Source organism: Morchella importuna (genome assembly GCF_003444635.1).
Source record: "Morchella importuna strain M04M26 chromosome Unknown Morimp01GS007, whole genome shotgun sequence".
Lineage (NCBI taxonomy): Eukaryota > Fungi > Ascomycota > Pezizomycetes > Pezizales > Morchellaceae > Morchella > Morchella importuna.
This window is the reverse complement of record NW_025763404.1, coordinates 678,254-704,954: the sequence shown is the minus strand read 5'-3', so window position 1 is coordinate 704,954 and position 26,701 is coordinate 678,254. Positions and strand designations below refer to the sequence as shown.

At 49.3% G+C, this 26,701-nt stretch overlaps 8 protein-coding genes across 8 annotated transcripts; 3 read left to right on the top strand and 5 right to left on the bottom strand.

Moving 5' to 3' along the window:
- Nucleotides 1–215: 215 nt before the first annotated feature.
- Nucleotides 216–1,459, bottom strand: LAJ45_03376 (uncharacterized protein; the record flags this gene model as incomplete). The annotated part of the gene is made up of 3 exons (XM_046112963.1): nucleotides 216–439; nucleotides 518–1,266; nucleotides 1,317–1,459. The coding sequence occupies 3 exons, from the start codon at nucleotides 1,457–1,459 to the stop codon at nucleotides 216–218; spliced, it is 1,116 nt and encodes a 371-aa protein (XP_045973840.1).
- Nucleotides 1,460–3,821: 2,362 nt separating this feature from the next.
- LAJ45_03375 (uncharacterized protein) lies at nucleotides 3,822–6,215 on the bottom strand (the record flags this gene model as incomplete). Its single annotated transcript, XM_046112962.1, has 4 exons — nucleotides 3,822–4,088; nucleotides 4,165–4,637; nucleotides 4,709–5,436; nucleotides 5,521–6,215. 4 exons carry the CDS (start codon nucleotides 6,213–6,215, stop codon nucleotides 3,822–3,824), a joined length of 2,163 nt encoding a protein of 720 aa, XP_045973839.1.
- Nucleotides 6,216–6,868: 653 nt separating this feature from the next.
- On the bottom strand, nucleotides 6,869–8,473 carry LAJ45_03374 (uncharacterized protein; the record flags this gene model as incomplete). Its single annotated transcript, XM_046112961.1, has 1 exon — nucleotides 6,869–8,473. One exon carries the CDS (start codon nucleotides 8,471–8,473, stop codon nucleotides 6,869–6,871), a length of 1,605 nt encoding a protein of 534 aa, XP_045973838.1.
- A 2,334-nt stretch (nucleotides 8,474–10,807) lies between these two features.
- On the top strand, nucleotides 10,808–11,308 carry LAJ45_03373 (uncharacterized protein; the record flags this gene model as incomplete). Its single annotated transcript, XM_046112960.1, has 3 exons — nucleotides 10,808–10,910; nucleotides 10,997–11,162; nucleotides 11,224–11,308. The coding sequence occupies 3 exons, from the start codon at nucleotides 10,808–10,810 to the stop codon at nucleotides 11,306–11,308; spliced, it is 354 nt and encodes a 117-aa protein (XP_045973837.1).
- An 875-nt stretch (nucleotides 11,309–12,183) lies between these two features.
- On the bottom strand, nucleotides 12,184–14,750 carry LAJ45_03372 (uncharacterized protein; the record flags this gene model as incomplete). Its single annotated transcript, XM_046112959.1, has 7 exons — nucleotides 12,184–13,269; nucleotides 13,318–13,859; nucleotides 13,917–14,217; nucleotides 14,277–14,379; nucleotides 14,432–14,441; nucleotides 14,579–14,588; nucleotides 14,679–14,750. 7 exons carry the CDS (start codon nucleotides 14,748–14,750, stop codon nucleotides 12,184–12,186), a joined length of 2,124 nt encoding a protein of 707 aa, XP_045973836.1.
- A 119-nt stretch (nucleotides 14,751–14,869) lies between these two features.
- LAJ45_03371 (uncharacterized protein) lies at nucleotides 14,870–18,773 on the top strand (the record flags this gene model as incomplete). The annotated part of the gene is made up of 7 exons (XM_046112958.1): nucleotides 14,870–14,999; nucleotides 15,160–15,237; nucleotides 15,319–16,835; nucleotides 16,893–16,990; nucleotides 17,049–18,138; nucleotides 18,198–18,626; nucleotides 18,693–18,773. 7 exons carry the CDS (start codon nucleotides 14,870–14,872, stop codon nucleotides 18,771–18,773), a joined length of 3,423 nt encoding a protein of 1,140 aa, XP_045973835.1.
- Nucleotides 18,774–19,682: 909 nt separating this feature from the next.
- Nucleotides 19,683–23,089, top strand: LAJ45_03370 (uncharacterized protein; the record flags this gene model as incomplete). The annotated part of the gene is made up of 10 exons (XM_046112957.1): nucleotides 19,683–19,719; nucleotides 19,976–20,433; nucleotides 20,506–20,669; nucleotides 20,744–20,885; nucleotides 20,938–21,041; nucleotides 22,156–22,164; nucleotides 22,301–22,350; nucleotides 22,506–22,576; nucleotides 22,648–22,973; nucleotides 23,041–23,089. The coding sequence occupies 10 exons, from the start codon at nucleotides 19,683–19,685 to the stop codon at nucleotides 23,087–23,089; spliced, it is 1,410 nt and encodes a 469-aa protein (XP_045973834.1).
- A 536-nt stretch (nucleotides 23,090–23,625) lies between these two features.
- LAJ45_03369 (uncharacterized protein) lies at nucleotides 23,626–24,975 on the bottom strand (the record flags this gene model as incomplete). The annotated part of the gene is made up of 5 exons (XM_046112956.1): nucleotides 23,626–23,629; nucleotides 23,908–24,020; nucleotides 24,221–24,544; nucleotides 24,719–24,802; nucleotides 24,940–24,975. 5 exons carry the CDS (start codon nucleotides 24,973–24,975, stop codon nucleotides 23,626–23,628), a joined length of 561 nt encoding a protein of 186 aa, XP_045973833.1.
- Nucleotides 24,976–26,701: the final 1,726 nt, after the last annotated feature.

Sequence of the window (26,701 nt, the reverse complement as noted above, 5' to 3'; positions counted from 1 at the left end):
GGGGGCTGAAATGTAATAGGCGTTAACCCCAAAATACGCTCCATTCAATACTCCCTTCCCAAAGACCGCAAATCTCCCACGCCCTAAAACCTCCAGTCTACCACAACCAAGCCGGTCCGTTCCAGCTGTAAACCAGGTGCATTAAACCCCTCCAAACACAGAAGAAGAAAAATAAAGAAAAGAAACCCCCCCCAAAGCCCCAATCCACCCATAGCCTACTCCTCCCTACTATAAAAATTGTCCACTACGACCCTCAAGCCGCTCCCCCAGACGCCAATCGCCGCATATATATCCCTACTTCCATCGAGACCCTCAGTGGGGTCCTTCCCCCTCTGCGAATCCATCTCCTCATACAACCTCCAACCCCCCGCCGGCTTCCCATCGCGTGTCACAAAGATCTCGATCCCCCTACCACCCGTATCTATCGGGAACCTCATAGCTATCACACCCACAGTCAGCATCCACTCCCACACACACTCACTCACACCACTCCAAATTGCGAACAGAGAGAACTTACAGATCCCAATCCTCTCCCCCGCCCTAAACGGCGGTCCGAAATCCTTACCTCCATGATCATCATTACAGTACCTGCGCCCATCATCCGAATGCACGCCCAAGCTCCCTCTATGCCACCCCGGCAGCCTAAACGCCGGATACGGCTTCGCCGCAAAGCCCACTGCCACCAACGCCGCCTCGCTGGGCAGCCCCAGCACCATAACCTCATACCCAAACACCCTTCCACGGCGCGTATTCGCCGGGTGGTGGTAGCCGGCGGCAAACAGCGGGGCCGCACTGGTGAGGCATGCGTCCTCTGTGCCGTTCGCCTCGACTAACACGCCGCCATTGACGGCGCTGATGGAGCCGCGGAAGTGGCGGGGCGGCGGGCCGAGGGAGAGCGGAGCCGGGTGCGTAGGGATGGAGGAGAGGAGTGCGTATGGGAACCGCTCCGGCGGGAAGAGGGGGTTGAGGGTTGTGAAGCGGTGGCCGGCGTCAGAGAGGGCGCGTGTGGAGTTGAAGGCGGGCGAGATTTCGTGGGAGATGCTTGGTGGCGGGGGGAGGTCCTCGATGGTGGTAGAGGAAGGCGGGGGGAAGGCGGGAGGTTTGTAGTCGTCCGTGTAGGTGCTGGTCGGGCAAGGGGTGTAGGCGGGCGGGGCGCCGTCATTGACTTCGCTATCGTGTGGATATGTGCTGCTGCTGCTGGCGGGGAAGGAGGGAGCGGCGTAGGTGTTGGTGTTGGTGGGGGTGGGCCATAGCTGCTCTTGTTGTCTGGAGGGTACTCAGAGGGTCCGTAGCTACTCTTGTTGTCCGGGGGGTACTCAGAAGGGGGTGGGCCGTAGCTACTCCCATTATCGGGAGAGCACTCAGAGGGGTGCGGGGCGGGGGGGAAGTTGTAGGCTGGGTTTATAGGGTTATCCTGCGGGCCCTTGAGCTTGCGAGACCATTTCTTTATGTGGTCCATGTCTGTAGCTGTATTCTGTAGTAGCTAGGTAACTATCTGTAGCGAATAGGTAAGATAAATATCTATATCCGTGAAGACTCAGGCAGGGTGCTGGTAGTGGAGTTGTTTATACCAAACGTGCATGATCGTGGGGGGTCTTGCAGTATTTATCCGCGTTCCTGCTGCGCTCAGCCCGGCATCATGAAACATAGCCAATCTTGCATGACATGACGCAACGTCGATCAAGCACCGGGGGTGAATTCATGAGGCTTAGCCTTCATCCTAAATCCCCAGGAAGCTTTCGCAGAAATGTTCTCCTCGCAGCTCTCCCCGCGCGAGGCAGCATTCAACTGTGCTCACCTGAGTTCACTTCTAACTAAGCCCCCACGGGACTTTTGAGGAAGATGCCTTGGCGCCCAGGCAGCATAGCCTCAAGAAGCCTCCGTCATGGAATATCACTCGCTATGCTCGGTTGCTGGGCTAGCTGTGTACGGTAATGACGAGCTTTGGCTAGCCAGCTAGATCCCATGGCGAACATACATCCAAACACAACACCGCGGAGGAGACACCGCCTGAGGCCCCTTCTTCTTTCCCCGGATTCCTTCAAGGCCGACAGGGCGTTGCAGGTGCCACCACGATTCCTGGCGTAGCTATGGGCTTTTGTGCCACACTATGATAGTAAAAAAAAAAACGTGGGGAGGCTCCTATCTAGTCGCAACGGAAGCCCATGCTACTGCTATCTGCCCCGGGAGCCTTCCGTCGAGAGGAGCCTCGCCCGTCCCAAATTAGCCCAATCAGAGGGCTATTTCAAAGCTGTCATCCTATCCCACGAGCCTATAAATCCCGATACCAAGCACCATACCACCACTGTAGAGAGGGGGTCCAGCTGTATGTTTTTGTGCATATAGACGCAAACCTGCATGATGGATGGAAGCTATTGGAACCCTACTCCTTAGCTACATCTTTTCGGATGGTCAGTGGTTTTCGACGCTTTAAAGCTAGCCAGGAGTTCAGTATAGATTTTATCCTACGTGAATCGCAAGAGAGAGGGTCGAGCTCAGTTCATAAAGTCAACAAGCTCAAATGATAGTTTACTGATGATCAGAAGAAAGGAAAGGGGGCAAGAGCAAAGAAATAGCCGGGGACAGGACCAGCCACACCGTATCCGTTGTGACATGTCCGCTTCGACTGGCTTGTACCACAAGGCCACCCGTCGCCGGAGTACTCTACTAGTAAAAACGGGGCAGAGGTCCGGTTCTTGGACTTTGCTAATTTAAAAAATCAATATAACTGCCAGAAACAACAACCGCAATGACTTACCATAGATACCAAAAGTTGGAGTTCTGTCAAGGGACTGTAATATTTCATTATGGAGTCAGTCTAAACTATATACACATGTATCTTAAAGAGTGTGTAAGGTCAAATTGCACTTCCAAGGCCCAATAAACTAAGAAGTCATATGCTTACTCCTAAATATAGCAGATACTCTTATAGCGAGCGTGATTCGACTGTACTCAAGTCTGCAAACCCTATGGGCCTTAATATGATCTGGCCAGGGCCTACATAGGTCCCGGAAACTTTCAAGGCCCAGTTCATCAAAAGCAAGAGAAGACAAGTCTCGTTCTATCCTGTCCTGCGCCCACCACCACCATGAACAGGGCCGAGTGAGTGTTGGAGGAAGACACCAGCCTGGACTATCAATCTACCCCTGATAGACTATGTTACATGGAGACCTATGGAATCAGTGGGCGTCAGCGGACAGGCGGCATCCACGAGCGGGCTAGAATACGCCAACTCTATGTACTAGCTACAGTACGTCCAACCACATCTCCACCTCACTCTGCATAGCAGGATACGGGACTTCGTAACCACCTGTATATAAAAGAACGTGGGAAACTGCCTACTGTCTGCACTCACACCCCGGGCAAATGCGGGTGATGCTCCATGAAGGTCGACAAAAGCCCGTCTCCCAAGTCAGAATCCTTCAACTGGGCTGGCTACATACATACTTCCACCAGTATCACTACCTCAAATACATCGCTACACATATTATATCGAACTGTCAACCCCACCTCACCTCATAGGAGCTAGCAGAGACGGGAAAGAAACCAAATCTCAAATTCTTGACGCCTTATATACAATACAAAAGCACTTTTTTTCTATGGCTGGAGTTAAACAAACGTCATGTATGTAGTCTACCCTGTAAATAAGACCATCCAAACAGCCAGTAAACGACTAGACCCTCGCTGTACACCACAAACCACAAACCACAAACCAAAAAAAAAAAAAAAAAAAAAAAAGAAAGGGAAGGAAAGAAAAAAAGAAACCTCTATTTTAACATTACAACATCAAAAAAACACCATATACCCCCACCGCAACGCCACTAAAACGAACTCTCCTTGACCTCCCCCCTCCCCGTAGCAGGCCGATACTCGATCCACCTGACCCTCCTGCGCTCGACGAGCCTGCCAGGGTTCATGACATTGCACCCCTCGTATGTGAGCGCAAACGGCTGCATCGCCGGCTCGCACAGCACCAGCGCCGTGGGCAGCGGGTAGAGCATCAGCGCGTGCCAGTAGTCCCACAGCACGGGGCGCGTGCCGAGCGCAAAGGGGGAGAGGTAGCCCTGGTCGAGGATTGTTTTCACCAGCTGCACGAATCCAAGCTCATCAGCACACACATACAGAAACAGAAGAGACAGAGTTGAGAAATTGGGGGGATCATACCTTCCTAGCGCCCTTCACATCCTCATCCACCACGACCCCCTCCCTCTCCCTCTCCTCCCTCTCCTCCTCCCCCTCCTCCTCCCTTCCCCCCCCCCCCTCCTTTTCCTTCCCTCCCTCCTCCACATCCAAATCCATCCCCTCCCCCTCCCCCTCCCCCCTCCTAAACCCCACCGCATTCCTCCTCAACCGCCCCACCACATCATCCCTACACACCACCACCTCCTGCGTAAAGTACCCCACCCGGCACGGATTACTCGTCCACACGGCCTCGCCGCCCGCCGCCGCCCCCTGAAACACCCGCCGCACCCGCCCCGTAAACATCTCGGGCACCGCCTTTCGCGGCAGCGCCGCCGACGACCCGCCCGAAAACGTGCTCGCCCACGGGTCGTTGTCGCCCGGCACAAACACGAACGTCGACGCCTCTGTCAGCGCCTTAAAGTCCGCCAGCAGCGACGCGAGGCGGTCGAAATATTCTACCATCCACCAAGTGGTGTTAGTCAATGATCGCTGCGACATGTTTTTAGCCGCGGGGAAAAAGGGATACCTTTATATGCAACGCTGCCACCATTCGTACCCATCGCAATGCTCGTGAACGAGCCAATAAGCATAATCATAAGCGGCGGCGCCTCTTCCAGTATCTCAAAGACCCTTCTCAGCCCCTCCAGGACGCCCTTCCCATCGAGCTCCACAGCGCCCAAAAACACCATCCTCACGCCCTCCTCACTCTCCGCCCTCCGCATCGCGCGGCCCTGCTGGCCGCCGCCGCCGCCGCCACCATCACCAAAATTAACACCCATATCCAGCGTAACGCCATTTCCAAGGAAGTCCACATGGCCAAACACCTCCGCGCTCGCATCGCGGCGCTCCGGGAGGGGCTGGCCCACGGTATAGACCGTGAACTTGCTATTCTCCTCGAACGCGCCGTCGACGATGCAGAAGCAGCCTGGTGCGAACCAGCTGCCGTCCTCGGGGACGGCGACGGCGATGGACAGATCGAGGACGATCTCGCCGGAGGTGTCGATGAGGGTGAGCACGCCGCTGGGGTTGACGGCGAGCATGCCGAAGAGGAGGAAGTTCTGTCCGGCGCGGCCGAGCAGGTTGGAGATGGGGGTGAGCTTGTGCTGCTCCCGGGCGGTGGCCTTTGTGGCGGCGAGGAAGGTGGGGGGGAGGAAGAGTTCTGTGCGGAGGAGGCGCTGGTGCAGGAGGGTGCAGCGGGTGCGGAAGAGGGTTGTTTTCGCGGAGGCGGGGGGGAGGAGGGTGGGTTTTGGTGCTCTGTTTTGTTCGTGTATCATAGTCAATACCAATTCCAATTCCAATTCCAATTCCTGCATCTCCAATCATTGGCTGGCCACTCACTTTTCAAACCCGCGCTTCAGCGGATTATACGCCCACTTCGGCATCGCAAACGCATCCACAACCTTCAAAAACCTCTTCCCATCCACGCCGCCTTCCACATCCAACACCCCCGCACCACCGCCCGCCGCCGCCGCAACATGCGCCTCCACCTCGGCACCCCACAACTGACTACTCTCCACGCCCCTGCCCAAATCCCACTCCTCCCCCCTCACCGCCCCGACCCTCAACAGATCCCCCGCCCCCGCGGACCCCGCACCCGGCACCTCCATCCCCCTGATAACGCCCTTCAGCGCCTCCCCGCCATCCACCAGCACTCCCTGCGCACCCTCATTCCGCTTCCACTGCCTCGCAATCTCATCCAGCAGCCGCTCCCCCGTGCCCGAGTCGCGCCAGTCAGCGCCGCAGCGGCGCCCCACGAACGCGCATAGCAGCGCCAGCGCGTCAGACTTGAGCGTGAGGTTGTGTTTCTTGGTGAAGACGCGGAAGGCCACGGGGCGGAGGATGCTCGGCGGGATCTCGACGGCGAGGATGCGCGGTGTGGGCGCGCGGGAGGAGCTGGGCGGGAGGGAGCTGGGCGGGAGTGGCTCGAAGGGGTCGGAGGTGAATGTGGAGGAGGAGGTGGGGTGGATGTTTGTGGATTTGAGGGGGTGCTTGGGGCGGAAGAAGGCCTGGATCTTTTTCGCTGGAGGATTCATCGTAGTGTTCTGGGAGTGGTGGAATTGCACGTTTGGGGTTTCGGGGGGTTTTGCTTGCACGGGGGTTTGCGAGGGAGACGCGACGTGTTGACGCCAAGCAATTTTGGAAATGCAGCTGCAGGGAACGAGCAGATCCTAAGGTTTTCGTTCACAGTGTAGAACGGGGACAGAGACGGAGGAGAAGTTCAGACACAGCATCTAGCGATTCTTTAATTTCTATACAGCCATGAGAACCACAGCAGCCCTCGCAAAAAAACACAGGAAACGTTAAGATCTAGCCCGTAAAGTAAACCCCCCCCCCCCCCCAATGCACACATGCCAATGATAAGTACGGCAGGAAAAGACACAAATTACCCCGAAAACAACCTCCCTAAAGCCCGCCATGCCAATGAAAAACGCCTATGAAGATAGAAAAAATAGTAGAGGGGAAAAAAGATTTAAAAAGAAAAAAAAATCAAGGACGGAGAAATAGATATAAAAGAAAAGAAAAGATAGAAAGAAGTAGGATATGTTGAACGTTTAGAGGGTTCATATCGCCGCCATGTATCACACCATGTAGGTACATACAAATATTCCCCAACCACAGTACCCTCCATTTGCTTTCTATGCCCTATTATGACGAGCCCTGTAAATCACGACAGAAATCCCATCCCCTAATCGTACCACACGTCCTCACTTTCATCTCCTTCCTCTTCTTCATCGAGCTCCTCATTGTCCCACACGTACTCCCCGCCGACATCCCAGATGGTCCCAAGCTTCGCCCCGACATCAGAAGCCTCCTTAGCCAGCTCCCTCTGCTTCTCATTGACTTTCGCCAGCAGGAGCGCCTCCCTCTCCCCGTCCCTTAGCTTCCAGCCCTTCTGTCTACGCCCAGGGTGTTCCATAGCCCAGGCCGCAATAGCAATCGGCGTAAATCCCTTGCGATCCACGCTGAACGGGAGCCTGGACCCCTTGTTCAGTAATTCCTTGTAGAACTCGAGGCCGGGAATAGTGGCGGCAAAGTGGAGTAGAGAAGTTCCGTGTTTGTGCATCAAGTAGTCCTCCTTCGCCCCCGCCTCAGTGAGCAGCATCGCGGCTTTGGTTTGCTGAAACTTGATGGCCGTGTACAGCGGGCGGTGGCCATGGCCGTCTTCAATTTCAAGATCTCCGCCGTCCTTGATGCACTTTTTCAACACCTCCAGTGCGCCGTGTTGAACAGCGAGGTGAATGTATGTGCGCTTGCCGGGGGTTAATTCATAACCACTTTGGTACATGATTTCCAGAAGATCAATAACGGCCGGATTTCCTGATCTCTCCAAGCATGCAAAGACGTTCTTTCCCTGCTCGTTCTCCAAAGTATAATCGGCGCCAGACCGAAGTAGTGTCCTGACAATTTCGGCTCCCCCCTTTCGAAGAGCGGCAAGATGAAGTGGAGTGCTACTCCTTACCTGGTCCCCTTGCCTTGGATCGAGGTCCACCTGGTGGTCGAGGATCATTTGAACCACTGCTACGTCACGATAAGCGGCAGAAGCATGGAGAGGGGTCCAGAACTTCCCCCTAAGCTGCACCTTGGTATCCGGGAGTGCGCCTTTCGAGAGTAACTTTGCGACCAACTGGTTAGATATCTCAGGATCACTAAGAGCAAGGATGAGGGCAGACGTCTCATGGCAGTTCGGGTCGGCCCCATATTCCTCCAAGAGACACTCCGCCCATTCTTCACGGCCTGCTTTGATTGCCTGGTGTAGTGGTGTCCGCCCCTCGTGATCCACATCATCAACACACCCGGGGTTCTTTCTGAAAATATACTTCATAAAACAGACGAGGTGCTTCTCGGCAGCCCATCCAAGCGCGGTGTACCATACGGTTCCTCCTACTCTACGCGGGCGAGAAAGCAACAGCGATGAATCCCGAAGAACGTGCGTCAGCTGTTCCTTAGGCGGCATTGTTTTGAGCTCGACCCTTGTTGGCCCAGTAGTATCCCCCGCACGCCTGGCGAAATCAATCTCGATAGTTTTCATATTGCGCAACAGCTTCAGCGCCAGCATCTGGTCCTTCGCCATGGCCGCATAGAAGAGGAGTGACATGGTGTCTTCGTAACTGTTTTTGACCGTGTTGTAGAGGACGCTTGGAGCGGAAAGACGGCGGAAGAAGCAGCTTGTTTCTCTGAGGTTTACTAATGACCATATTGAGCACTCTTTGACGATTTGGATGAGGATCTCGGTTGGGAGCCTCATCAGAAGGCTGTTTTCCACAAATTGTGGAGATGATTTTGGAGACATTGGTGGTTCGGTGGTAAGGTCGGAAATTGCAGGGAAAGATATTGGTGAAGGTAGAGAGGAAGCAAAGCCGATCATATAATGGGCTAAACGAAAGAAGAATGAGTCGGTATATTCAGGTGACGGGATCATGCCATGAAAGAGAGGGACGGGGGGTTTGAGACGTTTTTATTTGAAGGCGTTGGTTGTGGGCGGGTAATTGATGTGAGACCTGTCAAAAGTGAGACTGGTTGAGGGCGATGTCGAGGTGAGTCTATGGAAGGAGGGGGGCACAACCTTTAGAACAGCAGATTACGTCAAAGATTGCTTGGGATAAATTTGATCGCATGACCCCGTATTTATTCCGTAGCTATCAATTCAAACTTGTACGTGTGTTGTATCCAAGTTCAGCCTCGCAGCTAGAGAAGACAGCTAGAAGTGCAATGTGGTAGCCATTCAACTACACTGTGACACACGAGCAGTGCACACAGAAAGCTGCAGCGGACAGGACAGTGCAATCGAAGAGAGTGGGTGGACAGCCTAAGGCCAGCCAGAAGAGAGATCAAGAGAGGAGGGGGGGGGGGGGGGGGTGAAAGGAGAAAGGCGGACGTGAAAGAGCGGACGAGAATAAGCTTTGTTGAAGACAGGAGGAGTTCCCAGTTACATCCCAGAACGTCAGTCTCTACTAGCGTACTTTTCTCATCATCTTGACACATGTTGTCTTCCGTTGGTCACTTGGCCTTCACAAGCCGAGCTGCTGCGCCCAATCAAACGTAACTCTTTGTACTCAGCCCAGAGATCTGTATCATAATACATGTAGGTACTTCTGGCCTGGCGATATCATAGGAGAAGAGCAGATACAAATTTGTGTGTTTGCGTGGCCGTGGCGACGGACCATGGTTCGCCCTCACCCAAGGGGATCCGGTGCGCACTCCATGAGCTTTTTAGGCCAATCTTGAAAGATCAATCCGCCACTTCATACCCCCCTAATCGAAAAAACAGTTTTCCCCAAACGATGGATGGATGTCCAACTCCTCATCGTCAGATTAGAATTAGGCATCGATTATTAGTCCGGTAAATTCCGTTTTACGCTAAAATACCCCTGTTGCGGCTCTGCGGATGACAAGGAATCTCCATGCTTTTTCGGCCCCCGGCCCCGTCCAAGCTTTTTTCCTGGTATCCAAGCAGAGGATAATCTAGGATCAGCACTCAAGCGATACATGCTCATCCGAACGGTTCAACTCAAAGTCTCCCCAAGATACATGTACATGCACGTACTAGTGCCATCTCTTCACGAATCGAGATGGGAATAAAGTGGATAGATTGAAGGATTTTGCAGACTGCCATTTTCATACTTACATTGTATTAGGGTGTAGCGAAAAGTGATCAGAATCTGATAAGACAAATACATGTATTCACCGCAACATTCACTTATCAGATTCTGATCACTTACCCTCAACACCCGGTACGTATCCCCTATTGATGATCCAATGGATTGGCACGGACCTCTCTGATCCATTCCGTACCCACCCACCCCTCTGGTACGTTCGGCACAAAGCGAGCTGCGCGCAGGGACCGAATACGAGTCTATGAGTGTGCAAAACACACTTGTGTGTTGTATGTTTATGCCTGAGATCAGTTTATGCCAGCATTTCTAAAATCTCTCCAATGGCTACATGTAGTCACGTGACCTATGAATTTTCAACATTGCGATGTAGGTACGGCAGTCTACAATGTTGGATGCCTGAACTAGGATCGTGACATGTTTGGCCGCTATTGAGTAGCCTGATTCTAATCACAATCTTTCACGACGCTCTTGATACATACTTGGCGCGTACGGCAGCTCACGTTACATGGTTAATAGGGTGTAAGTGATTGCCTTGAAGGTAATAGCAAGTCTATTATCGACACTGTGCCGTATGGTATTCTATGATGCGATTTTTATATACCGTTGTTGATTGGAGGGAGAGGTGAGAGCTCCTGTAGAGTAAGTGAGTGCTCGATGGTACTACCCCGATCAGTCGGTTTACAGACCATACAATTGTCCAAAATTACAACAAGAAAGGGCTGAACCAATCAAAACCCAAAAAAACCGTTTCTGGATACTAAGGATCACCATTCAATCACTCGGTTTTTTAGCAGCACCCATGTGACTGTTGCTTCCCCACTAGACCAAAACCAGTCGCGGCTGTTCTTAGGTCGCAACCCCACCCCACACAAACTCGCGAAATTCGGCCCAGCTACGCAAACCACCGTTACGAAATTTCCGCCCTTAGCTACAAACCCTCCTTGCAACAATCAACAACCACCACAGCCACCCTCAACAGTCGAGATTACCCATTAATCTTTTCGTCCAAAATGTCTTACAACAAGCCAGAGAAGGGCGAGTTCGGGGAAGGTCCCAAGATCCACCGCATCCGCATCACCCTCACCTCCCGCAAGGTCCAGGCTCTCGAGAAGGGTGCGTTTTTCATCTCCCACACCCCCCAAGAAAATTGGCGAAAAAGGGAGCAGGAGGAAATTAACGAACAAATGGGAATATCGTAGTCACCTCCGACCTCATCGAGCGTGCCAAGTCCAAGCAGCTCCGCGTCAAGGGCCCCGTCCGTCTCCCTACCCGCGTCCTCAAGGTCACCACCCGTAAGACCCCCTGTGGTGAGGGTTCCAAGACCTGGGATTGCTTCGAGATGAGAATCCACAAGCGTTTGATCGAGTATGTTACCCCCTCTAAGCTTCATTGAGACCTATGCGCTGGATTGCTAACTGGCTTGTAGTCTTAACGCCCCTACCGAGGTTGTCAAGCAGATCATCATCAACATTGAGGCCGGTGTCGAGGTTGAGGTCACTATCGCTGCCTAAGCGATAGTGGGAAGGAAGGTGAAAAAGGATACTCCCAATGGTGGGGGGGTATCAAAATAAAATAAAAATAAAAAATTTAAAAAAAAAAAAAAAACTTTCTCGGGTTCTCTTTTTCTTGATGTGAATATTGCATGGTGAAAAATGCGGCTTGACCGTTGTTTACGGTCATTTGGGGAATAAAATATATTAGGACTGGCAAAGCCCGTTATTTGAAGTCCTCTTTTAAAAAAAACAAATATCCGCTCTTGGATTAGTAGGACCTCAAACTAATGTTACTAGAAAGCTCGACCCCAACTTAAGGAGTATTTTCTGGGTCACAGATTATCACTCGACATTTGTCAGCTAAGGTCTCAACCCAGGCGATCAAGTCTCAAAGGTCGTTTAAAACAATTATGCCACCATTTCCTATTTAAATCAATGAACGCATGTAGTTCTAGATACATATATGTATTTATGTGTGCATAATTCATGCTATATCTAGATCCGTGTATCATGAAATATCACTCATCGACGAAACCCGACAACATTCACTCGTTCCTTGTAGATTTTGACCCGCATATTGTCTCGAAATTGATTTCCCTCCTTTCATACCAAAAATTCGAAGGACCTCGATGCAGTAAATAGGAATATGGAGTGGCATAAAAAATACACAAGCATGAAAGACAAGACTAGGAAAAAGAAACATCACTCCACCGCACTGAACCAGAACAGACAGCATCCTCGCAGGCACTGCGCCATAGAAGCCTCCCTTCGCGGTTTGCCTTACACCCCGCAGTTCTTCACATAAAACACAAAATGCAACTTGATTGGATAAGAGAGCCAAAATAAAATGTGGGGGGAAAGGGGAGGAATATTTAATCGAACTGAAATAATGACTATAGTTTTTTCTCTTCTTCCGTGTGCTTTGGGCTGGCTGGGCCCTTATCTCTCTCCGCGCTTGTTTCCTCAGCCGCTTTTGCAGCCTGTGCGTCCTCTGCTGCTTGTGCTAATGTCAGTCCGGGAATTGCACTGGCACCACTCAAGGCTTCAATTGGCTTTGGTGCTGCCGGTGCTGGGGTTGGTGCTGGCGAAGGTTCAGGTTTCTCAACAGGTTTCTCAACCGGTGGTGATGTTGGAACAATGTGTGGGGCAGGTGTGGGTGATTTTGCCTTGACAAGTTCAGGGTTTTCTGCTGCTGGAGCCACGGAAGATTGTTTAGGTGAAAGTACAGGGTCGGTTGTAGTAGGCGGGGGAACAACAGCGGTATCAGTCATTTCCTCGTCGTCCTTTGCCCCGTCTGTGCCTAGAGCCGATATTTTCGCTGCGGAGGTATCATCGCCCATTTCCACATCGCCGTCATCATCCGCACCTGCCGCCTCCTCCTCCTCAGCTTCCTTCCTGACAGCTTCTAGTTCATCATCATATTCGGCTAGGTTTTGATCATCCTCGCTATCTTTGGCGGCATCCTCTTTCTGAAGGGCTGCAAGGTTCTTCTGCGCACCTGAGCCACTGCTGGAACCAGTTTTACTACCGCCGGCTTCACTGGGTGCTGCGCTGTCGCCGCCACCCCCGAGAGGTGATTGCACGCCAGAACCTGCATTGGAGCCAATTTCTTTGTAATTGCTCTCGTTCCGACGGCGTGTTCTTCCCTGGCGACGGATACCAAGAGAATTGTCCATGTCCTCGTCTTCAGATTCCGACATGAGTTCTCCATCCTTTTCAATGTTACGATCCCACCTGCGCTGAGTGTGGCGTCGGTCCATGCCGATCGTATCATCTTCCTCATCATCAAGTATTGCGTCATTTTCCTCTTCCTGTTCCGTAAGGCCCCTGCCGACATCGGTCATTTGTACGCTGGGTGCGTGACGGGTGCGCTCGAGGTTTTGTAGGACAGCGGTTTTGATTTTTTCAAGGTATTCCCGAGAGTTAAGATTCTCCATGTTGGAGGGGCGGACGTCAAGCTCGTAATCGGGGCCGAAGTACTAGTATTGTCAGTATTATAAGGTTTAAATAGTAGGGTTATAGTTCACCTCATAGAAATCACTGAATGGCAGATCCGGGCCGACTTTCTGATTTACCAAGATACCGGTTTCGTAAGTCCAGGCTCTACTGACATTTCTCATGGTGTAGCCCCCACCACCCACAACCAGAGTAGGTAGATTGAATTTTTTGACAAATTCCACACAATTCGCGTGCCCGGCCATACTTAGGTTAAAACATCCGAGTCTATCGCCCGATAGACTGTCGGCACCGCACTGTAACACAACAGCGTCTGGTCTGTAGTATTCCATAACATGTCCAATCACTGGCTCAAAGACCTCCTTATAAGTGACATCGGTAATACCATCACGAAGGGGGAAATTGACAGCGTAGTGTTTTCCCTGCCCCACACCAATATCACGGAGTTCACCAGTACCCGGGAAGTATTCTCCATATTTGTGGAAGGAGACAGTCATAACGCGGTCTGTCGTATAGAAAGCTTCCTCGACTCCGTCACCATGATGCACATCGATATCAATGTACAGAACACGCTGCTTGTAACGCAGAAGTTCGATGATACCAAGGACAATGTCTGCGCAGTAAGGTTAGTATCGATGTCCCAGGTGCGCGAAAATGCAATGATACTGACCGTTAATATAGCAAAATCCAGATGCCTCGCTTTTCTTTGCGTGATGCAAACCTCCAGCCCAATTTATCGCGATATCGCATTTTCCGCGATTGAGCCTAGCGGCTCCTTCCATACTACCGCCGCCAGAAATTCCGCAGAACTCGAACAACCCGTCAAATACTGGACAATCATCGCCGACATTGTATTTTCCCTGCTCTTTTGCATATTGTTCCATGTTATCTGGGGTGACTTTCGAGAGGAAATCCACATATTCATCGGTGTGAAATTGGCACATTTCCTGTTTTGTTGCAGGTTTCGCTCGCTGATAGTGGAAGTGAGTGACAGTTATAGATAAACCCGAGTTGTCAGGGTGATCCTTACATATATTTCCATCTTCTTGTATAGGCCGTAATTCATAATCAGACTGTGGGTCATTCTTATCCTATGAGGCTTCATTGGATGCCCAGCGACATAAGCATAGTTTCTGGGAAAGACGTTAGCAACAGGAAATATTAATAAGTGGGACTGAAACATACCCTACATCAGCTGTTGGTAATGAAGGATTAAGTTAGTAAAATTGCAACGTTTCGTTTACAGTAACACTGCTTGTTCGGCATGGACAAGTTCGTGTTCTTGTATCTTGTAGTGACGCGATTCATACTGGGGCCTCGACTTGAACTTACAATCGTAGAACTACGCAGGCACACGAAAAAAAAAATCAGTATCAAATTCACATGAAACTATGGAACTCTTTTATATTGTTTTAATGAGAGCAATACTAACATAGGCCACACGTTTCGCATTAGATGACCCGTTTGTTGACGGAGGGTCGATGGGAGCGCCATACTGGGTCATGTCGCTGGCCGTAGAACCTAAAGCGTTCTGTAGCTATCGGAATTATTTAGAAAGAGTTGTATTCGTAGGCGGGGTGGCTAATAGTGGGGGTTGGTACGGAAGGGCGCAATTTCCAAGTGATGAAGAGTGACGAGCGAGACAGCAGTTGGTGCAGTAGAGGAAAGGGCGGAGGAAGGGGAAAGCTCAAGAAGAGGCTGAGACGGCTTCCTCCTACATTTAACTGTGGCGCACTGCTTAATTCCTCTCCGGGTAATCTGTGGCTGGTAATTATAGATCCTCGAATAGTTGTCACGTGGAATAATTGCGGGCAAGGTGGCTTTTATGAAAACGTCCAGTCAAGTCTTACCTCGATTGTCCAATTTGTCGCCTGCAACCCGCTCTGCAAGTCTCACATAATCCATCTTCTAAGATAATCTCCCCCCAAAACAATATTTCGCCTGCTTTATTCCACTGGATTTGGCAGCAGTGAAGAAATCAAAGCTCAGCAGTCTGTCTTCTTTTGTTTCGTCTTTGTGACCCTCGCAAAGCTATATATCTATCTTTACTTACTCCGAAGCTCCCAAATCAGATCACGCCCGGACTCCTTCAATAATGGCAGAAATGGCCATGTATTACGCCCTTGGGGCTGACGAGCCGGATGCGAACGACCCAAACCCTCCTGTATCTCAGCAGCAGCAGCAGCAGCAGCAATTCCGGCCTGCTGTAGCTCCCCCGCCAACTGGCTACCAGCAAATCGGCGGCTCTCCATACCAGCAGCCATCTTATGGCCAAGCTCCTGGACAGGCAGCGTCTCCCTACCAACCGCAAGGACCCTATGGTCAGGCGCCTTACAGTCAAGCTCCACCTACCTCTGCCTCCCCATATCAACCACAAACTGGGTATGGACCTCCACCGCAACAATCCAGCTCCTATGGGCCTCCTGGAGGGGATATTGGTGGCTTGACGGGTTCAATGTCTGGTATGGATCTTGCCGGGGGTGTCGGAGCTACTCCGGGGACCATATCTAAAGCTTCTCGGAAGAAGGCAAGAGCATACCACGATCTTGGGCAGACCCCAGAACCAGTAGCTGGCAGCAACCTACCCCCATATTCGCCGGGGGTTACATCCCATGTTCCTTCTCAATTTCTTGGCCAGCAACCAATGCAATCTCCAGGCTTCGGGGGCAATTCGCAATTTCCAGTTCCCGCGAATCAACCGTATTCTCCAGCTACAGGAACTAATCCCGCAGCGTTCGCCGCCCGTCCAGCTCAGGCGGCTTCTGTCAGTCAGCAAGGTGGTAAAATCGATCCGAATTCGATTCCATCAGTTCCACTCTCACGTGACTTTGCTACGACACATTATAAGACAGCAGTCTACTCGACACTTGATAAACAGGCACCACCAAATGCCAATTCCGATTTTATTGTCCATGATCAGGGCAATGCATCTCCTAAATTCTGCAGGTTGACTTTAAATTCAATCCCTGCAACTGCAGAACTTTTGGGATCGACGTCCTTGCCATTGGCACTTTTAATACAGCCGCTAGCGAAACAGAAGGAGGAAGAGAGCCCAATACCTGTTCTAGATTTTGGGGAGATGGGACCTCCACGGTGCAGACGTTGTAGGACTTATATCAACCCTTTCATGATATTTTTGCAGGGTGGAGCAAAGTTCCAGTGCAACATGTGTCTTTTCCCTAACAACGAGGTGCCTAACGAATACTACTCTCCTGTAGATATGGCTGGTACCAGGATTGATCGTATGCAAAGACCAGAATTGATCAATGGGACAGTGGAATTTGTGGTTCCGAAAGAGTACTGGGCGAAGAAAGAGGGCGAGGGAGCAGGTGGCGAAGAAGGAAAAGGTGGATCACCAATGAGATACCTATTTTTAGTGGATGTGGGTGAAAATGCAGTGAATAAGGGCGTCTTGGAAAGCGTCGTTGGTGGCATTAGAGAATCTCTCTATGGGGAAAGTGCCTATGTGCCATGTCTAGAAGGGCAAGAATCAGAGGATGAAAAGGAAGGAAAGAAAAGGAGATTACCTAAGGGGTGTAAGATCGGGATTTGTACGTTTGACAAGGATGTACAATTCTATAACTTGAACGTGAGTTGCGTTTCATGGTGAAATCACTTTTGACGAGTGCTGATTGGTGGATTATAGTCGAGTTTGGACCAAGCCCAAATGTTGGTTATGACTGACATTGAGGATCCTTTTGTTCCTTTGAGTGAGGGGTTATTCGTTGATCCTTACGAATCAAGGTATGTGCATGGTTATAAATGCTTATAAAAGGTGGAGAACTAATGAGTGCACTCGAAGAACTGTCATTGAATCACTCCTAACAGCCCTCCCGGAACTCTTCCTGAATATCAAAAACCCCGAACCGGCTCTTCTGCCTGCCTTGACTGCTGCCCTTTCAGCCCTTGAGAAGACTGGCGGAAAGATCATCTGCTCTCTCGCTACGTTGCCAACATGGGGTCCTAATCGTCTCCACCTCCGCGAGGACTCGAAGCTCTACAACACGGATAAGGAAAAAGCACTGTTTCAAACAGAACACCCTGCATGGCGCAAGATAGCCGGAAAAATGGTCGAAGCTGGGGTAGGCGTAGATTTCTTCTTGACGCCAAGTGCCTATATCGATGTTGCAACAGTCGGTCATATCTCCGCTACTACTGGTGGGGAAACGTTCTTCTATCCAAATTTTGTTGCGACTCGTGATGCTTTCAAGCTCCGTTCCGAGCTTTCTCATAGTTTCCATAGGGAGACTGGGTATCAAGCCTTGATGAAAGTACGTTGCTCCAACGGTCTTCAAGTTTCGAGCTATCATGGAAACTTCCTTCAGCACAGTCACGCAGGTGATGTTGAGTTTGGAACTATCGATGCAGATAAATGTATCTCGGTCATGTTTAGCTATGACGGGAAATTGGATTCTAAGGTTGATGCACATTTCCAAAGCGCCTTGCTATATACAACCAAGGAGGGCGAGAGGAGGGTTAGATGCAGTAATGTGGTAGCTGCTGTTACCGAACAGGGCCGAGACGCTGTAAGATGGGCGGACCAGGATGCGGTATTGGGAGTGCTCGCTCGAGAAGCTGCTAGCAGGATGACCGAGAAGCCATTGAAGGAGATTAGAGGTGCACTTACGGAAAAGTGCGTAGAAATATTGGCAGCCTATAGGAAGAATTTCAGCGCTAGTGGTAATCCCCCAGGCCAGTTGGTATTACCAGAAGGTTTGAAAGAGTTCGGGATGTACGTATTAGCTTTGCTCAAGTGCAGGGCCTTCAGGGGAGGGAATGTGGCGAGTGACATGAGAGTGCACTCAATGAGGCTTTTGAAGAGCATGGGCCCTAGCGAGTTACAGCTATATCTATATCCTAGGATTCTTCCAGTTCATAGCATGGCTGAAGAGGTCGGTTTCATAAACTCCAGACTAAAGCTTACTAAACTAACATAATTCTTGGTATATAGGATGGCTTTCCTGATGAGACCGGTCACCTCAAAATCCCAGCCGCAGTTCGTGCTTCTTATGGCTTCATCGAAGAAGGTGGCTGTTATATTGTTGACAATGGCCAATTACTTCTTCTTTGGATCCATGGCCAGGTCTCACCAAACCTCTTGCAAGACCTCTTCGGGCCTGATATCACCTCTCTCTCTGCTCTTGATCCGAACCTTTATGAACTCCCCACCCTAGAATCACATCTCAACGCACAAGTCCGCAATATTCTACAATACCTCAAATCACAACGCGGAAGCAAGGCAATATCTGTCCAGCTCGCTAGACAAGGGTTGGACGGCGCTGAGTATGAATTTGCTGGAAACTTGGTTGAGGACAGAAACAATGAGGAAAGGAGCTATGTGGATTGGCTGGTACATATTCATAAGTTTATTCAACTAGAGGTAAGTGGTAGATCTATGAAGAAGATGTGAGCCCGGTCCGGGGCTGATTCATATCTGTTGAATCAGGTTACTGGACAGAGGAGGAAGGAACAAGGGGATGCTGCATCTGGAGGCGGAATCGCAGGACTAAGGCCTCCTTATTGGTAAATGTTTGGTGATGTGAAGCAATAATGCCGAATATGGTGTGGAGGTTTGTTTGTAAGCATTTATCTTTTGGGCGCGTTTGATTTTTAAATTCGTTGCGATTAAATATTAGTATATCTGCCTGTTAGCTGAAAATAAAGAGGTGGGTTTGTTTTGGTGGGAAAATAGTCAATTGATCAATGGTGGGTGTATATACCAAGCTGAAGTCTGTACCTGCTTTGCGTTTACTTTACTTTTGTCTAAAAGAAAAGCATGTATTTGAGCTCAAACGGAGAAAATCAGTGCAATTTTGCTGTAGAATCCGCATCTACTCAGGATGGAGTGTTGGCCATAGATATGATAAAGTCCAGATTCTATGACATTTTTGCTCCCTCAATCGCAGAGCTTGTATAGTGTGGTGCAGATCTCAAAACCTAGATACATGTAGGTATCGATTCTTCCCATGCCAGCTCAGATGAGATGCGGAATTCACGTGTGGGGTGGGATCTAGGAGAAGTTATTTCACGCTAAGTACCACACATCATGCCGCACTAAATACCCACAAAACATCCTGGTGCCCCACCAAGCTTCGCAAGCCTTGCGGGGAATTTGCATGCAACGCGGCTGTTGTTGTTTACCCTCTACTGCAGGTTCGTGTTTTTTCTAACGACCCCAGCTTTCAATCCTGGTCCTTCTTCCCCTTCTTCCCCTTCGTTCCACTCTTTTGCTTCTCAACCAACGACCAACACTCACGACAGCCAACTCCAACAACCATCGACCAAGAGCGACAACAGATAGATATCTTCTTGTTCAAGATAGAAAGAATCTATCTATTCCTTCACTGCAAAAATCCGAGAAGTGTCAGTTCGCTGCCACCTGAAATCAGGAATTACGGAGACTGCCACCTTTGGACGGACTGGTCAAGGAGCTAGCATGGAAAACTACCAGAAGATTGAGAAGATCGGTGAAGGTTTGTCTCATTGCCTTTTGATTTTCGCTACTTTTCTTAACCCAATTCGTCCCATACAAATACATTTTGTTTTGTTGTTTGTTTACATGCCACTTCACTGCCACTGTTTGTTTCAGCATTAACTTAATTGTTTCAAACCCTCCTGATATTCCTGGGGATAAATGTTCCCATCTCATCCATCACTCATTACTCCCTCTCGTTTTAACCCTTTCTACTATTTAATGTTTCCGAATTTGAGCTCATGGTCTCAAAACAGGTACCTACGGAGTCGTCTACAAAGCCAAGGATCTCAAAAATGGCAACCGTATCGTCGCTATGAAGAAAATCCGTCTCGAAGCCGAGGATGAGGGTGTCCCCTCTACCGCTATTCGTGAAATCTCTCTTCTCAAGGAGATGTCAGATCCCAACATCGTTCGTCTCCTCAACATCATCCATGCAGATGGTCATAAGTTGTACTTGGTTTTTGAATTTTTGGATTTGGATTTGAAAAAGTACATGGAGGCTATCCCACAGAATATGGGGCTGGGTAGAGATATGATTAAGCGATTTATGAGCCAGCTGGTCGAGGGAGTTCGGTATTGCCATGCTCACAGGATTCTTCACCGAGATTTGAAGCCGCAGAACCTCTTGATCGACAAGGAAGGGAACCTGAAGTTGGCAGATTTTGGTTTGGCGAGAGCATTCGGTGTTCCTTTGAGAACCTATACCCATGAGGTTCGTTTTTCCACCTTCTTTTCTTCTTTTTGTGTTACTAGTAGATCAAGCTAACCTTATGTCTAATGCTAGGTTGTTACTCTCTGGTATCGCGCCCCCGAGATCCTCCTTGGAGGCAAGCAGTACTCCACCGGCGTCGACATGTGGAGCGTTGGTTGCATCTTTGCCGAGATGCAAACTCGCAAAGCTCTTTTCCCAGGTGACTCAGAAATCGACGAAATCTTTAAAATCTTTAGGTTTGTGCTAACGCATATCATGTACCTTTACCTACTATATATCGTAATGCTAACCATGCGCCTTGTACATTTAGGTTACTTGGAACCCCCGACGAAGACACCTGGCCTGGTGTAACTTCTTTCCCAGACTTCAAGTCCTCTTTCCCGCAGTGGGCCAAGGTCGACGTCGACAGGATGGTCCCCGGACTCGACCCCGCGGGTTATGACCTTTTGGAGGCATGTCATGTCGCCTCTTTCTCTGTTTCCTCTAAACTAACTTTGCTTTCAGGCGATGCTCGTTTTCGACCCAGCTGGTCGTATTTCCGCCAAGCAAGCCTGTCACCACGACTACTTCATGGAGGATGGGCAGAATAACGGGAAGCCGGCGAGCAGGTACGCACGTTAAATAACGAATAGTTTTAACGCAATGGCACATGATACGATTGGATGAGAATAATGAACGAAAAAGCCAATTGGAGATGCGAATAAAACAGATCTCTTTCTACGTTTTGTTAATCGCCTACTCTTTTTTTTTTTTTAAAGTTTCCAAGTTTAGTTTTTCTTTCTTCTTTTCCCCAGTTCCTTTTGGTTGGTATAGGAAATTGGTATGGCGAAAATAAAACCAGTAATCAGGCGGATACTTTCGGTACAAACTGTGCCATAACGAAAGGTTCTGTTACTATTATTGGGGTCGATTTTTCAAGGCTCGGGCAAAGTGAATGAGGCTGTTTGGTTATGCGTCTAAATACCACCTTTTCTCTAGTCACTAGCTTATCCTATTGAGCGACACTGTCTTTCGAGCATACACCTTGAAAGGCTTGCTGCGCTTATATATTGTTGTATACTACAAGTACCTCGCTGCCCATGCACTCTTGGGCCGTGAGTACATACATGTTAATATTCAATCGAGTGATAAGATATGAGTTTTCTCACAAGAGGTTACTATGTTATGACTAAGCAACCCGCCAAAGTATATTGGTCTCTTAAAACAGTACGGCGGTCAGCTCAACAATTACATGTTCTGGTGTAATCTGGATTAGAATTCTAGCTGCACGAACAAACATCGTTACTTGATAGATTGGTAGTTGGCGATGCCTCAAGCGAGTTTAGCTTCACACTCCGGAAGCCCTAGATCTCTCTGCTAAACTAAATAAGTTGGTTTTATTACATTTAAAGTAGATTTTGATTTTGGTACTAGCCTTCTGAGTGCATGTAGGCGTGCATATTCAGGATTGGAAACTGGGGGTGAGCCTTCCGAGGTTACCCTGCCTTAGCATTGCACATTAACATCTAATCTGATGTTGTGCTACCCGAACGATTAGATTAGGGTAGTAGACCTGGTCCCCACACACGCACACACAGTCCCAAGCTGCCAGCCCACGCCCCAATCTCTAGACTGTATTGTGAATTTGGGAGAAATCTACTGCAACCACCACGACCGACAACTCCGCGACCGACCGATCCGACAACTAATCCCGTCAACCCAGTCGACGTAGTCACAATAAAGCGCAATTATGTATGTTTTTACCTTCTGCCAAAAAATTCAGATACTACGGTTTTTAGGGTGGATTGGTTGGAAGGAGCGGTTGATAGTGTTGAACGAGTGAGAGAAAGTGAGAACGAACTTGCTAATGATGGTACCACGTTGGTAGGCTTATCCCTAAAGCCGATCGCAAGAAGATCCACGAGTACCTCTTCCGCGGTAAGCTTATTTTCTTGCCCTCTTGATTCGTGAGGATTGTTGGATATTGGAGTTTTGGGACATTGGGTCAGAGGTGGATGATAGAATGGCTGGATTGGGGAATGAGGGATTGGCATATGAGCGGATTCAAGGCCAAAAAGCTAATGTTTGTACAGAGGGAGTTCTCGTCGCCAAGAAGGACTTCAACCTCCCCAAGCACCAGGACATTGACACAAAGAACCTCTTTGTACGGCCTCCTCTCAAGCTCCATCAGCTATCAAAGTCACAAACTAACCGCCTATGGATGCGTACAAATAGGTCATCAAGGCCTGCCAGTCCTTGACCTCCCGCGGTTTCCTCAAGACCCAGTTCTCGTGGCAGTACTACTACTACACCTTGACCGTTGAGGGTCTCGACTACCTTCGCGAATGGCTCCATCTCCCCGCTGAGATCGTGCCTGCCACCCACGTCAAGCAGGCCCGCAGCCACGCTCCCCCCCGCGGAATGCTCTCTGGAGACGGTGGTGAGAGGAGGCAAGGTGGCCGTGGTGGTCCCCCCGGCGAGAGGGGTGACAGGGAGGGTGGATACAGGAGGAGGTTCGACAACAAGGAGGGCGCTCCTTCAGGGGGCTTCAACCCTGAGTTGTATGTTTATCTTCTTCTACGGTTTTTGGGAGATGGGGAATCGATTGCTAACGTTCGTTTGTTATAGCCGCGGTGGTTTCGGTCGTGGTCGTGGCGCTCCTCCTGCTGCGGAATAGAGGAGCATTCCGTAATTCTCCCTGTACCCTCCAAAAACCATCTTCCTCTTCCTACCTTGACTCCGTTTTTTTGTATCTTTCTCGGTTGAGAAATACATGCTTTTTTTCACTACTACTTTTTTCTCTTCTTTTCATATCGGAAAAAAAAGAGCGGTCTTGGGTTTGGCTTGGGGGAAAATGGAATGAAAAAATTAACAAAGTTGTCATGAAAAAACTAGATACAAAGACTTACTTTTTTTTTCTTGGTGCAGTGTTTTAAATAGCTTCTGTAGTATCTCGCGCGACTTTCCGGGGCGTTTAGGGAATGTACTAAGTCTGGTAATACCTCACATGGTGCGTTGCACGAGGAAAAGTGCTGTTTCGAAGTTTCACGACCTATGACGTTTTGGCGCTATCTTCACCTACTGCAACCTCCCCTTGAGCGCTCCGCAATTTGTAACAAAATTAGATAATGACAAGAGTAATAAGGCTCCAATGAAATGCTCAAATAATTCTTATGTTCACAAAACACCTATTTGTAGCAATTGCTCAAATCGTTAACTAGAGATCACAGCGATAAATAGTTAGTCTAAGCAAAAAATGAAGAGTTATGTATAAATGCCTTTCAACTAATTTTGCTCAAGTTATTGTGAGTTTGTAGAAATTGGAATTTGGTTCATACTTGCAATTTTGGACCTACGACTAAAAAAAGACAGGATATTTACAGGAAGGTGGTTTGGCAAAATGCCAAACTAAGCCAAAGGTGAAGGAAATGACCGCGAGGAAAGCATGGAAAGACCCTAAAGATAAGAATCGAAGAGAAGAAAAACAGCACCTACTTTCGGAAGAAAAAGAAGGGATTGTCAATGATTGATATAAGCTTCGATAGAAATCTGTCCTTCATGAGACAAATTCCCGAGCTTCCTTCTTTCAATCGCATTCGGGCTTCCTCCTGTTTCGTTTAGTTTCGTCCAATCCTGAATCCCATGTTGCAGAACTCCGCCTGCACAGTACTCCCTATCGAACCAGCGAGAAAAGGAAAGAAAGAAAAAGACGAAAGATAAAGAGAGAAGGGAAAAAAGGGAAAAGTTAATTTAAAGGTTTCCACCCATTCCTTCGCCTTTCTCCATATTAATTGGATGGAATGGGTACAGCATTCGTTTCAGTCGAGCTTCCCTCTGGTGCTGTTTGCTCCGCAGCCGCCTTGCCCTCCTCTTCTGCGCTGTTTGCGCTGCTGAGCTCCTCGCCTTCGATCGGCTGCTGGGAGCCCATGGGGGACTTCGCGTGAAGAAGGCTACTCTCCTTAACCGGCGAGCTTGAGCTACCGCTACCAGTCGGAGTACCAGGACTGGTGATCTGGTGGTGGGGGATATTTTCAGGGAGGGGATGCTGAGAGCCGATGTTGGTTACGCCGACATCGGAGGCCTTCCCGGCTTTGGAGAGAGCATAATCGCCTGAATCGAAGTACTTGCGTTCCTAAATCATCAAAAGGGAAGGTAAATTTCCCAAAGGTTAGCTTGATCTGATGGTTGAAATTTTGACGATTCCCTGTCCTCTGATTCGCTGATAGAGAGGGGTAGGATAGGCATTGAGAGCAGGGGGTTATGGATGGTGGTGATGGTGGGGATGATGATGATGGGGGGTTGTTACCTTAAGCTTGTTCTTCAAGATATCTTTCTTTGAAGGCAATTTTCCATAGAGACGAAACAATCTTTGTTCTTCCTCTGTGAGAGACTATATTGACTCGACACAATCTCATCCTCGAGATTTGGTCCTTATCGTCAGCTCAAGTTCCGGTGGCCCATTCATTGTTCTCGAAGCGGGGGAAGAAGGTCAATGCGTAATGGAGTGGGGTAATGAAGAACACTCACGCTGATATCAACTTTGTTCTTCTGTGCTGGAAGCATATTTGGATTGTTATTTCTCCCTTCTGACGGAGGTATTTGTTGATGGGGGGCGGGAAACCGAAATTTCTTTTGGTCTCGTGTGGAAAGGTTGCAAGCTGTAGTAGGATGTCGCGGAAGAGAGATAAGTGTGGGATGACGATGTATGGTTGTACGCAGGAGATAGTCTGAAAAGGACAATGGAAACAGAATAGGATGGGCAGCTCGAGTTATGTATTCACTAGATATGGAAGCAGAAGCCAACAAGACGTTTAGAGAGAGAACCTGTTTGGGGTTGGGGTAGGTAGAATGGTTGGGTTTCGTTATTTATTTTCCCTGCAATCTGCTGTACTACAAGAAAAATGGGTACTTTGTAGAGAGTAGGTATATATTATTTATGCAGAGGGGTCAGTCAATCGAGGCACTCATTTCATCCGTAGTCATCATTGGGGTTCAACTAGAGTGGGCTTATTCGAAGCAACCTCTCCGCGGTATCGCCCGCAGCTTAAGAGTAGGCAAAGCATTTCTATGAAAGTTTATCTACACCTGTAAGCTTTTGTCCTTTCAAATTCTTATGGCTCCTCAGTCCAGAAGTGCATGTGCTCTAATCTGCAAGTAGTTTGCTCCCACTCCCATGAAATGATTCTGATGCGAACCGTGGGGCTGGCCCAAAAAATCATTCACCCTCACGGGGTAACCGGTGCTCGTTCCTTCTGGCACCTTGCCGAATGCCTAAGAGTCTACAGGTTATGACTGAACTAGCGCTCCAGTGATCAGATACTATATCCCACACACGATCAGCCGTACCAGGCCAAAGCCTGTTCACCTCACGGAAGGGAAGCTGCACCCGTAGATCCCATACAGAGCACACGCCGTAGCTCGACGGTATTGATGTGGAGAGCCGCATTCGAGCTTTTTCGCTCTCTTGGTCACCTGTTTGCGATGATGCGGGATCGACAAAAATAACACGCCTATCGCACCCAGGGAACGGGGAAATAACTAAAAGGCGGGGTTGATAGGCCATTATTACACGCAGATAAATAAAAACCCATTGCGGTCATACAAAGCTGGTCCAATTATCGCCTCGATGGATCACACTAGAAAACAAAGGAAGGAAGCTTAAGCATTCCTTATCATAGGGTAACCCTACGGGAAGCGCCTGTAGAAATATTGTACCTGCTTTCAAAACAAAGTATCCGCCGTGCCGGACAAAAGTTCGTCATCTCAATGTGTCAGTTAGCCAATATGAGCCCCCGAAGTTACATGTGGTTGGTCCCATGATGTGATGTGATGGCCGTATATGGGTTATGATTGGACAGCGCTTGAGTTATTTGATGAGAAAAATCCTCGAGGACAACAGAAGAACTTTCAAGGCCCTAACTAATACATATTCTGCTGGCCTTGAAGGATGTTGCACTTATCCTATGACACACGTAGCCATATCAAAATGGGCTGCATCGGCTCCTCACAAACCTTGCCAAGTTCTCGGCCACAAAAACGATGTTAAATGTGCCAAGATCCTGGAGTCCAGTATGGAATCCCCCCGAGTGATTCCGATTGTAATACATACACGGAGTTCTCGAATACTAGCTATCCAAATAATGGGTTTCCGGCAACACGGTATGGTAAACTGATTACTCTGTTTCTCATCATCTTAATGCAAGATTTAGAAGCTAAGCGAGCGAGTGAGACAGATCTCCTCATCCGACGATATTCATCATTCATGCAAGATCTCTTTCAGATACTCACC